Below are 13811 nucleotides of genomic sequence, written 5' to 3'. Positions count from 1 at the left end.
AATTTTTCACCGCTAAGTGCTTGAATAGTTCACACATCACTAGTATAGACAACATTTAGTAATCGTATCCACAGTTTGAAGATACAGGGATAGAGAGATTGAAAACACTTATAGCACAATTATTTCGGTAAAGTGCTTTTATTTGGCTGAGTGATTAATTAACATAAAATCATTTTCAGGTTAATAGATCATAGATTTACATTTAACCCCATGCAGGAAGATGCCATCAAAAAGAGATTAGAAGCAGGTCACAAAAATCAATGAATATCGATGTCAGAGTTTGTCAATACACATTTAATGTTGTTGGTGTTGTAGAACTCTGTTTATCAGAATGTTGCCACACTAGATGAACTATTTAAACATACTGTTGTGTTGGGTCAAAAGAAAATTCCAAACATTTTTGAAGGTTTTATTGAAAAGTGATTACAACAGCTTCTTAAAACAAATACAATACATGAAAACTAGGCAGCATAAGAATAAGAAATGTTATGTTATGCAACTATGATAAAAAATGGAGTATTGTGGCTATAGAAATAAAAATGAGACTCTGTCTGCTTTTTGTTTTGTTCGTCAACTCTTTACACATAAAAATGCAGATAAACTATTGAGGGCAATGGCCCAGAGGATCTTGATGGTGCATGATGGTGGCAGATGGTGAGCTTACATACACCCATAGCAGGAAGGGTAGGCACATATTTCACAAGGATCCACAGGCGTGATGATATGCACTACAGGAAGAAACAAGGCATAATTATTAATCTGACTGAATCAAGGAGGATGTTCCATTTCTAAAGAGATTATATTGGCTCTCGAGGCAGTTCGTGTACACACGATGTATGTGCGAGAGTGCGGCCTGTTCTTTCTACGCGGTACCACAACCATAAAAAGGAAAGGTTATAACAGCACCTTAACACCTACAATAAACAGCACTAACCCTAATAACACACACACACACACACACACACACACACACACACGTACGATTTATAGATTTGTTTGTATAATAATTACTAACCTTGGATGATAAGCACCCCTGCACTATGAAATATCAAAAGCTAACTAAACAGTTTTATTTGTACAAATTTATGTCTCAGATTCTACCTAAAGCACCGCATCGGTGCAAACTTTATTTATCAATTCATCTTGTGCATGTCCCGTAGAATTTAACCAGGGAAATCTCACACGCTATTTTACTTTGCACCCGCAAATATTCCCCTTTATAACACAAATGTATGTACACCTCTTTGTACATCCAACCTTCAAACACATACTCATTTGGCCATAATTGACAACTCTACTTAAGAAATATGAATACACATTTCCAACGGGCACTGTACTAGTTATTTTAATTAATCATAAACACTGGAAATGTTCTGGAAATGCTCAACTGAAGAACTTCCTTAATTTCTGCATCGAATAAAACTCATATGTAACCCACATATGTCAAACTCAAGGCCCGGGAGCCGAATCCAGCCGTTTAGAGCATCCAATTCAGCCCACAGCAGAAAGCAAATAAATTACTAAATAATTCAGGTGTAGATATCTCCAAATCAATACACAATTCAATGAAACTCCACAATATTAGCAGGGTTTACATTTTCCCTACGCTTATATCAAATGATGGCAGTCATTTTTAAAAGAACTCTCAATTTTTCCCAAAACCTGCAATTTTCTTTTACAAAATGTCCATAAATACCAAAAAAAAAATGGTCACAAAATCAAATAAATTGACAGTGAAGATCCTGCTGAGACTGAAATCTGTCACTTATTGCTTTGATATTATCAGTGTCGTACATATTTTATAGTTTATTTATACGTGGAAGTGCAAACTAAGGCACAATATTAATTAAATTAGTAATTTCCCCACCCTAAAATCTGCAGCCCACTTAAAATAAACTGCTCTGTATTTGGCCCCTGAGCTAAAATGAGTTTGACACCACCTGATGTAGCCCATATAAGTCCAGCAAAGTTCATTTTCTCTTCTTTTTTTAAACATGTTGAGATTGCATTTATTCAGACAACTTTTTTCGGGAAATTTACTTTAAAATTGACTTCGTGCTCCTGGCATGTTTCGACTGCCAACTGTCAGTCTTCCTCAGAGGCATCACGTGTGCTCATGAGTTCTTTCTGGGAGTGGCCAACTTGAGAGTTCTGTCAGCCTGGCCACGCCCCCGTCACCCGACATACACATGCCAGGAGATCAAAGTAAATTTCAAGGTAAATTTCCTGAAAAAAGTCGTCTGTATAAATGAAACCTTAACATATATAGCCCGTATAAGACTGAAAACTCCAACTTGTTGTGTAGTTATTTCACGTTTAAGTTCCTCTGCAATGTTAGATTTATCCAAACAGAAACAGTTGAAACATTCATGATAATAGTCTCTTACCTAGCCTTGACAAAACAAAAGCAGCTTCCTTCTGTTGACACACTGGCTGAAAGACCTGTGGTAATAGAGGGTTTCTGCAAACTGCCACAACGTTGGCCTTAGCCTTAACGCTCTCATTAACATCAACATCCATCAGCGCCTTCAGCTGCTTCACTGCCTCCAGGGGGAAACTCTTGTCTCCAACCTGAGGAGAACATTTGAAGAACACTTAAATACATCCAGTTTAATAAATGAATGCTGGAACATTTACCAGTGAAAACAGAAGGAAAAATGTATTGGTACAGGTTTGGATTGGTTTTCTCCAGGTAGTTTACCTTATGGAAAGCTGTTTGAGGATACATCTGATATATACTAGTACTAACCCACTTAAAATATGTTACTAGCAAAAAAAGCTTTACTACTAAAACAAATTTGAGCTTTGATTCGATTTTCAATTATTTTTTCAATGCACATAAAAATGACTGCAGACATCAGATACAGTATATTGTCAGAAGTGCAACTTTATTGCTGTAATTGTCCTCAAGAGTTAAAATGCATATAACAATCCCAAAATAAAAATAAATGAGGCTCTGTCATTCAACTATTTCAAGCTTTAACCCAGGTGTAAGTAAAAGTGCAACAGCAACTTCTGATTAAGAAATCAGATAACTACATATTTTATAACATATAACATCAACATCAGTGTGAATAAAAAAATGAACATGCCTGTGGCACATATAGCTTACTCAAAGGGTAAACAAATGTAAACAAACATCGCACTACGGTAACCGACAAGGACGATACGCGAAAAAGTCCGAAAAAACTGTAGTAGGGAAAATAAAAAAATAAAAAATTAAATTAAATTAAATAAAAAAAAAAAAAGTCTTTTTTTAAACTGAAATTTGCAAAATAAAAATAGTTTTTTTTTTATCAACAAATTCGATAAATAGGTTAAATTGATTTTTTTGCCCAGCCCTATCTACTACTACACGTAACATACAACTGTCCACTAATAGACAATTTTGCTTTACTACTAAAGTCTGGCACTAGTGCAACAAAAAAACCTTTACTGGTAGAACTACATTTTGTTTACTAGCACTACTAGTACACTCTAAAACTCACAAGTAATAATCTTTAGTGCATAGTAATAGGGCTGTCTCCATATTCAACTTTATCACTTTTGATACGATGCCGATACTGTAGCCATTGGTTGTCGGCTGATACCGATACAATATCACCATGAATCGTACAGACTTTTCCAGTTATTTTGTAGTGTGTAATTTTATAAAATGTTTGATCAAATAATATTACTCAAACAGAGAACAATAATCAACAAATGGACTGTAGGTATGAGAAAAACTGACCCATTTATTATCAACCAATGGGTTACATACATTTTAACTGTCAATATAAGAATATTCTACAACTGAATAACATAAATATGAAAAAAAAGAAGAGGCTAAATAAAGACCTCAATAAATCCAACGTTTTTTTAAGGTGCAAAATAATAAACACTAATTTAAGTTACATATGCACATATTCTACAATTAATTGGAATTTGTAATAATTAATAAATGTGAAGAAATTAAGAGTTGGAGTGCTTAAATCAGAGATTTTCGATATAATCAAATACTTTTTCTTTGCTGTTATTCGATATAAATATCGGATCGGGACACCTTTAACTAGCAGTCCCAGTAAAGCCAAAAGTTTCACTAGTAGATCGAGTAGACATTATTTAAGTATTAAATTGAGGAGGAATTATAACCAAATCCACCTCCCTGAAAAATGTAAATGTTCCCTTCCTGAAATTACAAACACTACCATTATTTTTTACAAGCATGTTATTTAAAAATCTCTAATTTGTTGAGATTTATTGTTGAAATTGTATGATTATGTATTTCCCCGCCCCTTATTTCCAAATAACTCTTACTTGTAGTACTAGTGACCACTTTTTCCTTCACTACTCAAGCTCTAATAAACAAAAACTGAGCACATGTAGAGCTTAGTTATAGTTGATATTACTGACATATCATATCATATATTCTTGCTCTAACAGTTTATCATATTGTCTTCCTCCCACAAAGAGCATGTACTGTATGTTAAACAAGAGTCTCTAAATGTTTTGAGTATATGACAGACGTGTCTAGCGTGCAGACTGTGCCCTGCCTTATCTATATCTATATATCTATATATGATGTGAGCTGGAAGGAACACCATCATACCCACCACTCTGTTCCAGATAAAGCAGATACAGAACTGGAGGGTTAACTATAATCTTCTAGTTCTGTGTCTACTTTACATTATTAAATGTGTAATTAAACTAGAAAGTAAAAAGAAAATCTCCTCAGTTTGCATCCTATGACATCATTCTTCTCTTCTAGAAATCAATAACCTACTTAACATTCTTTACAACTTGAAAACTAAAAGAAAGGTCTTTTTATATATATATATATATAAGCCAACTCACCTTCACCTGCACGCCCAGAGCTCCTGTGCACAGCACCAGAACAAAAACACTCAACACTCTCATTTTCATGTGACGCAAGGTGCCTTTCCCTTCAGAACAGCGTTCCTTCTTCTGTGGCGGCAGCGTGTCTTTCTAAGCCTTATAAATGGCTTGGTTTTGATTAGTCTCAGTGATTCATTAACAGACACTGACACAGCAGGCGGTGCAAGGACAATAGAGGAGGGTTAGCATTGGTCAAAGACAACCAAAGGCCCGACTGTCATTATTCTACATCCGCTGTTTCGACAGATCACTGTAATAGATTAATTTATTTATAACATCTACTGGTATATGTCTTTTAGAATGATACAGTCGTCACCCAATAGTTCTCCCCCCGTCTCTGACCCTATTGTTTATCAGAGCTGTGTGATAGGTAAACATCTGCATACGCACGGACACATATAGTGGAATTGTTTAAAAAGATGTATGAGTATGTCTTTATGATGTGTGTGTGCTTACGTCACTGTAATTGAGTTGTTTTTACGGGTACATTTCTAAATCAGTAATTACATCCAATCGTTACTGAGCAAATTATTATTTTTTGTTTTAAAATGATCAATGTACATTGTGAAATTACAAAAAAAATGAAATGACCACCAGACAGCAGTCAAATGCACCACATCATAGCCGACCGATCAGATTAAAGGTAATGCAAGGCGTCAAAAACAGCAATGAATGCTGGTTAATTTCTCAAATTTAGAGTTCATAAATGTAGCTACGTATACTTAGAGGCTGAGAATTTTTTTTTATTTGACTAGAATTCATTGGTGTTTTATTTTCACCCATCTCCATTTGTTCTAAGAACTCTATAAACATAGTATTTGAGGTTTATTTTTCTCAAACTCGCCTGTTTTCCAGAATTTTAGCCTCTGAAAAGTCACTTTCTGAGCAACTCTACACAAACAGGCTGATTTGCGGCCTACTTATGCATATTCATGAGTGGGTGTGTCTATAGACGGGACACTGACTTCCTCCTCCCCGCATATATATATATATATATATATATATATATATATATATATATATATATATATATATATATAAACACTATTTCTACAAGAATTGTCACTTGAGAATTTAATTTGAAATTCCACAAACTGGTTTGTGTGAAGACATAAATTACACAAACGTCTCTTGGGTCACAACAGTTGGTTTAATAGAAGAAAACACTTGATCTAGCCCAACCCTCTTCAGTAGCTACAATACCATCTTTGCTAGCTGCCACTCAGAGTAATGAAGAGCTAAACTGGGAACGAGAAATTAACACTTCAATCAACAAGTACTTGTTTGTGTTGTTCCTGAAACCATCTGCCCATGGACGATAATGACAAATTTGCCTCAAGGAAAGAAAACATTTAAGTCTAAGTAGAGCATAAAACAGCTACAGCTGGTTCAGAACACTGCAGCTCGAATGTTTACTAGAACAAAAAGGGGCTCCCAGTCAGCCTCAGAATAGACTTTAAAGTTCTGCTGCTGGTGTATAAATGTGTGAATGGGTTTGGGTCCAGAAGTCATCAGTGAGATGTTAGTCAGGTATGAACCCAGCAGATCTCTCAGATCTATGGACACAGGCCAGATAGTAGAGCTCAGAGTTCACAGTAATCATGGTGACAACATGCTGCTTTTAGTTGTTATGCTGCAAAGAAGTGGAACAAACCACTAAATCACTAAAATAAGTCAGCATCCAATGCATTTAAACCAGTGAGTCCAAACCATTTTTAGACTGTGAACTAAAAGTCGACCGATATGGGATTTTCAAAGGTCGATGCAGATACAGATTTAAAAAAAAAAAAAAGTCAGCCGATGGCTGATATCTAAAGCTGATTTTGGAAGTTGATATTTGAGGCCTATATACTTTTTTTTGAAGCTCATTGATGATGAAAGACATTTGAAGCACTCATGATATAAATGCGGTGCCCTTCTGTCAGTCAATCGGTGGCTGCAGCTGCCCACACGGGTGCCTGATCAAATATAACAGGATAAGGATATTTGATCAGGCACTATTATATTGTATCCTTATCCTATTATATCAGCTTTTTATTTGTATGCCTATTGGCTTCTACCTCTCCCATGCACATGGTATTATTATTACTTTTTTAGTGTATTCATACAACCGAATGGACGTTTTTTTGTGTTCTTCCAAAGTGCTAAATGAAAAATAAAAAATGGCTGATCTTGAAAAAAGTCCATATATCGACCTTTACTGTGAACCCATTTTGACATCACAACTTTCTGGTGACCCAGAAAAAGACTTTTTTTTTCTTCCTAGAACTTTTTATCATGTTTGTTATAATGTTTTACAAACACAGAATAGCCAGGATTAGTGACAAGTTGCGCCATCTCAGATATATAATTGTGCATTTTATATGAACTCGATTTACTGTATATATAAAGAAAGATGAGAGAAACAGAAAGAGTATAAGTATATAAGAGTACACTAAAATACAATTATTTAAGAATGTTTGTTGTGTTTTAATAATCATTTAAAATCTTTTGAAAATGTATCAATTAATAGACATTTAAGGTGAACCAATTTCAATTCCAGGCAACCCCGAACAAACTCAACACAAACCCAAGACTTTAATTATTTTAATTTTAATTCAATGTTGATTTAATGTTTCTATTGTTGTTTTCAAACTCTGGTTAATGTTGCATGTAAAGCACATTAAGTTGTCTAGTTGAATATGAAATGAAATGAGCTATACAAATACATTTCCTGGCCTTGCCTCGTGTTGCTGATCGCTTAGTTCAAACAAAAGAATGTATTCTTGTTTTTAAGGAAAAGCAGTTTTGTTTTGAGCTGTCATCTAGGCCTGCTTGAAACTCAGCTGGCATTCTTACTGTTGCATTACTGCGCATCGTTATACTATTAAGAATCGTATTCATGTGCTACGTGTTTCCATCAGCTGTCCATTACTTTACGCTAGCTGTGGCAATTTTGAGTTTTTGACAAATCGAGCCATTTTTCACACCACGTGTCGACCTCTCATGGTTCTCTGCTGCTACTCTTCCTGTTGTGTTGATAATGTGATCACTATATGACCACTCCAGGCTTTATAGCTTTATTAGTTCAAATGTTTTTATAACCAAAGCTGTAAGTATAACATATTGTACAAAATGTTTGTCTAACATTTGTTAATAATTGTCGTATTATGAGGCAATCCAATGTATCTAATGTACATGTCAATGTATCAGATTTCTGCTGATGATTTACTCAAGGGCTGCTACTCCTTAAACCACAACAATAAGACCAGAAGTCTGTTTAGTAGAAGGATTGTTGAGAAGAAAAAAAAAAGAAAAGTAAAATGAAGCTTTTTGATGTTTGCGATGTTTATGTTTCCCTGTTATCTTATTATTATTATGGGAGGGGCAATAATCAAACAGGCAGTAAAATAGTTGGACTTGACCAACATTATGAACATGTGAACTACTTACACTGTCATCTTTGTTTTGTTCCTGTGTGTACTGAATATTTTGTACTACAGACGTTGTCCATAACAATTTATCACTCTGGACAATAAAGTTTATACTAATTCCAATTCTGAATAGCGATAAATGCAACATGCTCTGTCATCTATGTTCATTAAATTATTAAATTATAATTTTCTTATCTCGTCGTATCTTCTTTGGTTTACATACTGTATCTAATTATAGCATCAAAGTTGCTATTACCTGTGGATTGCTGCAGAGCTGATTACAGACGGACCTGGTGGACGATCTCAATGAGCTGGGTTTGCAGCATTAAATAGATACTTCGCAGTGGTAATCGATCATTGTCATTCTGCACATTGAAATCATCGATGAGGGCTAACATAAAGAGTAACTAAATGATGAAAACACTTTTTTTCTGCAGAAAACACATTTATTTTGGTGTGAAGTAGTGTTGTTTATGATTCTAGACCAAAGTTGTGTTTGAAATGGCACAATGGTACTATACACTACAAACTCAATGAGTATGTACTGTCTACTACCAGTATATACTATAAGTATGATTAGGATGATGACTGTTCCCACCTGAAAAATACTTCTGTTCCCCAAGATGCATTTCAAACCTACAATGACAAAAACCTGAATCACACTGAGGCTAAATATCTCTGTTGATTCTCCCCCTTTGAACGTTCTGAAAACATTTTAAATGAGAAAGTGATCAAGTAGAATATCTACATGTGGTCATTTAATTCATAACCAAAGATTTTCGGAGACCCACCATTGTGCTACTGACTAAACTTCTGGTTAATTTCAAAATAAGAGCCCTATTCACAAAAGTGTTAAAAAGCTAATGAAAGACAAGAAGAGATGCTTTTGTTTTGAAAAGAGGATGTTTGATTTCACGCTTGAAGCCGGTCCCAGAATGATTTTACATTCCACTCGCAATGCATCATGGGGCGGTTGAAGCTGACTAGTGTGCCCACCGTGCATACTTAAAAAATGTCCCCATATAGTATACATCCAGGTATTTCTAACATACTCAATCTTTTCATACTATCTAATGTGAACGCACTACATACTCATTTTGACGTCAAACTGAGTATGACTAGTACGTTAATATGAAAGTCTGAACACAGCCCAACTCTAACATACAGTATTTAAATTTGCCATAATTTGTTGTAAAAATGCAACAGTGACTGCCCTCTATGGGTTGAAACATGGCCGTTACAATTTAATTTTGCTATTAGCTGAGAATGGTGGTTAGCAACGATTTGGTGGCTTCTTACAACCAACCACCACTTTTATCATGCGATCATCAACAGCCTTAAACACTTTATCATGTCAGTCATAAATCTGTGTAGGAGGAGACAAGGAGTAATAAGAATTATAATATTGTAATATTATATTAATACCTTGTCATTCAGGGTGTGAATTATTGTCAAACTGTCTACTTTCCAAAAAAAACCACCTTATATTGCATGAACCACAGACAAATAGTAAAATCATAAACATTTATTTGTCAAACAAGTTAAACCTATTCACATACTGAACTAAAAGAGTGGCCACGCTCACTGAGCTAAGGATAAATGCTCGAGTATATAAAAGATAGTAGAAGAAAGAAAGAGAAATGAAACCCACTAGAGCGTGGCTTCATTGTCTGAGTATGTGTGTGTGTGTGTATGTGTGTGTGTGTGTGTGTGTGTGTGTGTGTGTGTGAACTATGATGAGGTCAATATGGAGGACTGTGACTGTAAGTACTTTTATTACCAATTAGAATTTGAGATGTAGAGCACCGTAGAGTTTTGATGAAAAGTCGGTGGTCCGTCTCTGTGGCAGACGTGTTGGTGAAGAGAGTCAGAGGCCGCAAGGTGCGGTTCTGGACCATGGAGTGCATCCAAAGTGTCCGGTTCTGGACTTGGTCAACCTTTTGCTGGTTTCTCAACGGGTTTCATGGCTGGTTTCGAAGCTGGTTTCACAGCTCGTTCTGAGCCAGCAGGTTTCAACTGGTTCTGGCTCAAGGGCCTGGCTCTTGGTCAGCACATGCAGGCTTTGTTCTTGTGTTGGTTCAAAACTTGGCTCAGCAGCAGTGGGAAATGCAGGTTTTCCTCTGGAGTGCGCACGTTTAGTTAAAGCAGAACTAAGTAACTTTCGTTTCACGCTCCCTATAAAGGTCCCTTTTGGTAATGTCACTATCGTAAACACTCCGCACCCCCCGCCGCCTGCCCCACCCCACAGCTACATGTGCACCTTTGCTCTCCCAAGTCAGTAGAAGAAGGATAACACAAAGAAATGTCTGAAAAGGTGGGTACTATCGATATGCCTTCCCCAAGTGGATTTTATTTGAGCCCTCTGTCGATCCGACTTCCATTTTTTTTTCCTCCCCTCCTCGGTAAAATGTCTTCTCTGCATTTGTTTTTGCTGCTCTGCCATGATATAAGTTTGAGAAAAGTGAATTTGTTGACAACCGCGAGCTGCCACGCGGCTGGTGATAGTCTAGCATAAGTGTGTATTGGGCTGTCGTAAAGCAGTACGTCTTACCGCGAGAACGAGAAGAGAGCTGCAAGACTGGTACCCCATAAACATTTGTATTACCCTCAGAGGGACTATGAGAACGATTTATTAAGGTGAAAAAGTTACTTCGTTTAATAAAACAAAACACTGATGTTACAAAGAAAATATAAAAGTACATCGCGATGGTGACTCAGCGACCCGAGCCTATCATATTCAAAGATTAACATTTTGCGCTTGGTGGCTTATAATGGTGATGACATACTGTATCTGGGTTTAAGCGATTACCATTATTTGACATTTTTGTGGCAGCCAATCAGATTGCTTTGGGTGATTTGTGGGCTCGTTTGTGGGTGTGTTCATGAGTGGATGAAAAACTTCTTTGGAAAAGAAATGTGAAAATACAGTTACATTATAACCTTCAAAGCAAGATCATCATATTTTTCTAGTCAGTTTGACACTAAACATGATATACTGCTTGCAATATTACAGGGGTATGTATTCATTAAGAACACTTGAACTGTAACTCTACTCTATGTATCCTTATTCTAAGAATTTCCTGGTTTCCTGTGAATAAAAGAGTTAATGACACAGCGTAGGTAAAATACATTTAAAAAATGTATCAAAACCTGTGTCCACTTTTAAAGCATGCTAATTGTTAATTCTGGAGAAAAGCAGAGTGTCTCTGCCTGAGGTCTTGACACAAACCACGTGGGAAAAGCCCAATTAGGTCGTAAATTCCTGCATGCACCCTTGTTCTCAGTCTGCAGGAGAGAGGAGAGAGGGGGGCAAATGGAGGTTCAATTCACTGTTCCTGTGGTTAAAAAGGTGTGCTGTAGTCACAGACATGGTTTCCTACATCTATGCTCTTCAAAAGTGGGAGTTCACAGCTTTTATGACTTAGTGAAAAGTGAAACAAAAAGGTTGTGCTCTCACAATGTGTCAAACTCACTGCCTTTAATGTTTTCATAATGTGTCTAGCTTTCTATGACTCTTGGACTCTGGTTTTCTAAAAACAGTGGTTGTGGGAAAGAACAGCACAATGTACACATGAGCTTTGAATGAAGGCTGTTTATTTGAAATCATATTCATAAAAAAAAGAAGAAAAGTGAAAACAAAAAACTTTTTAAATACGTATATTAATGCAGGCAGGATATAAATGTAACAAATCATGCACAATTACAAAAAGAAAATGTTATAAAACCCTTAATACAACAGGAAGTAACAGTTTTAAAAACTGACTTTGTCAGATTTATTTTTCAAGATGGGATTCTCTTTCTTTCTTTCTTTTGTTTTGTTTGTCGGACATGACTTCAAAGCCAAATAGTCCGAATGTCGGGGAGGAAGTCATCTTCTTTTTTTTACTTTGGGGGATAAGTTATAGGCCGTAGTTTATAATAAAGTCAAAGGTAATCACAAGTCAAAAGCTGAGCGAGATGTTAGCAGCTTGTTGCGTTTATTTAGCAGCCGCCGCATGCAGCAAAGGAGCAGATCTCACAGACGTCCAAAGGAACCAAAGCTGGAACAAAGCATAATGGTGAAACACAAGCGATAAGTCACACTGGTTTTTATGTGAAGCTCAAACAGGTTTGCGTGGTTGGTCTTACCTAGTCTGGCGAGGGATGCAGAAGCTTCTCTCCTCTGGCACAGAGGAAGGAACTCCTGTGGCAGCCTGGGGTCGGCACAGAGCGTGTAGCTGCTGGGCCTGAACCGTGGGCTAGCCTGGGCCATCGCTAAGTTACTCTCTGTCAGCTGCTGCAGGGTCCGGACGGCCTCCAGCGAGAAGGAAAACCCATTCTCCTGAAAGAAATAAAGAGTGAGGGTGTAAGAAAAAAAAAATTTAGATTTTTTGCGATATTTTGCAATACATTTTACCAAGAATTTAAGAACTGTTGTTCAAGCAAAAGTTTAACTTTTTTGAAAAATGTAATTTGACAGTTTGATAGACATTCCATGTGTTTTTTATATTGGTACTTGAATTACAGTTAGGAACCATTTACTTGTTCTCGCAAATAAAAAAAAAAAAGAAACAAATTGTATTTTAAAGGTGACATTTGTAACTATTGATATTGCAAATTGTATTGTATCGTATCAAATTCATGGCAATGCACACCCCTAGAAAAGAGGGTGTTGGGAAGATGGTCAACGGTTCAGTGTGGTTCTATTTATAGAATAACATGATAATTCAAAGAGTATTTAATCAGTCTTACTTCAACTTGCACAGCCTCAGAGATCCAACCAACAGCCAGGACGAGGAGGGCGACGGTACCAAGAGCGGTCTTCATGTTTCACAGCAGCACGTGTCTCAGAGTAGATGTTCTAATCTCAACAGGTTCTCACCTCTAACGTTTCTGCCTTCACTTCATCCAAAGGCTTCCTTTTAAACAGTTGGCCAGGCATCATGTGGTCAAGTGACCAGGGGTGCAAAGTGTTTCTCACGGGTTAATGAGTAGCAGTGGTTGTAAATTAAAATTCATAAATCCTTCTTTTTTTAACTCCTATCACCTTATTTTATGGATCCGTGTTGTTACTTGATCACACCTATACCTGGTTAAAGAGTGACTTAGGTGGGATGATGACGACATTTCCTGAACAGTGATTTTAGAGAGCGTGGTTCCTCACACACAAATGAGAACCCTTTTGATTAAATACCAGAAGTGAAAGTAATGGATAACAATATATAATATATACAATATATATTAGATGAGATAAGTTTATACTTAATGTTATCCCACAGTAGGGAGATTCACATGTTATTGCAGCCAAAGACAAAGAACAAGCCAGTTCAAAAGCTAAATACAAATACAGAAGGGAAAAAATAAGTAATAAATAATAGATATTGGTCAAGATAACAGTACAGAGAAGAAAATATATACATAAATAAGCTGTAAGTGAGGTTTTACAATGAGTAATGAGTAATATTTTACATAATAAGCCAGTGAAGGAACATTATTATTTACAAATGAGAAAAAACAACACTTCAGGCTGTGTTAATCTTGTAC

The 13811-nt window shown here is 36.3% G+C and overlaps 2 protein-coding genes across 2 annotated transcripts; both read right to left on the bottom strand.

Annotated features, from left to right (window-relative positions):
* Positions 1-395: 395 nt before the first annotated feature.
* On the bottom strand, positions 396-4966 carry LOC114463639 (guanylin-like). Its single transcript, XM_028447313.1, has 3 exons — positions 4834-4966; positions 2388-2571; positions 396-728 (listed from the first exon to the last, which is right to left on the bottom strand). Exons 1-3 carry the CDS (start codon positions 4900-4902, stop codon positions 661-663), a joined length of 321 nt encoding a protein of 106 aa, XP_028303114.1. The 5' UTR covers positions 4903-4966; the 3' UTR covers positions 396-660.
* A 7071-nt stretch (positions 4967-12037) lies between these two features.
* On the bottom strand, positions 12038-13176 carry LOC114463707 (guanylin-like). Its single transcript, XM_028447426.1, has 3 exons — positions 13020-13176; positions 12417-12609; positions 12038-12328 (listed from the first exon to the last, which is right to left on the bottom strand). The coding sequence occupies exons 1-3, from the start codon at positions 13092-13094 to the stop codon at positions 12270-12272; spliced, it is 327 nt and encodes a 108-aa protein (XP_028303227.1). The 5' UTR covers positions 13095-13176; the 3' UTR covers positions 12038-12269.
* Positions 13177-13811: the final 635 nt, after the last annotated feature.

This window comes from Gouania willdenowi, chromosome 5, assembly GCF_900634775.1.
Source record: "Gouania willdenowi chromosome 5, fGouWil2.1, whole genome shotgun sequence".
NCBI classification, from domain to species: Eukaryota; Metazoa; Chordata; class Actinopteri; order Blenniiformes; family Gobiesocidae; genus Gouania; species Gouania willdenowi.
Note: the sequence above shows the minus strand (reverse complement) of the source record. Positions and strands in the feature narration are given on the sequence as shown.

Excerpts from the sequence above, each read along its gene's own strand:
- LOC114463707 (XM_028447426.1), bottom strand. The coding sequence starts at position 13,094 with ATGAAGACCGCTCTTGGTACCGTCGCCCTCCTCGTCCTGGCTGTTGGT. Across the intron at positions 12,610-13,019 it reads CTGAGGCTGTGCAAGTTGAA|GAGAATGGGTTTTCCTTCTC; the intron begins GTAAGACTGATT and ends TATTTCTTTCAG. Across the intron at positions 12,329-12,416 it reads TGCATCCCTCGCCAGACTAG|CTTTGGTTCCTTTGGACGTC; the intron begins GTAAGACCAACC and ends GCTTTGTTCCAG.
- LOC114463639 (XM_028447313.1), bottom strand. The coding sequence starts at position 4,902 with ATGAAAATGAGAGTGTTGAGTGTTTTTGTTCTGGTGCTGTGCACAGGA. Across the intron at positions 2,572-4,833 it reads CTCTGGGCGTGCAGGTGAAG|GTTGGAGACAAGAGTTTCCC; the intron begins GTGAGTTGGCTT and ends TGTTCTCCTCAG. Across the intron at positions 729-2,387 it reads TTTTGTTTTGTCAAGGCTAG|TGCATATCATCACGCCTGTG; the intron begins GTAAGAGACTAT and ends TTCTTCCTGTAG.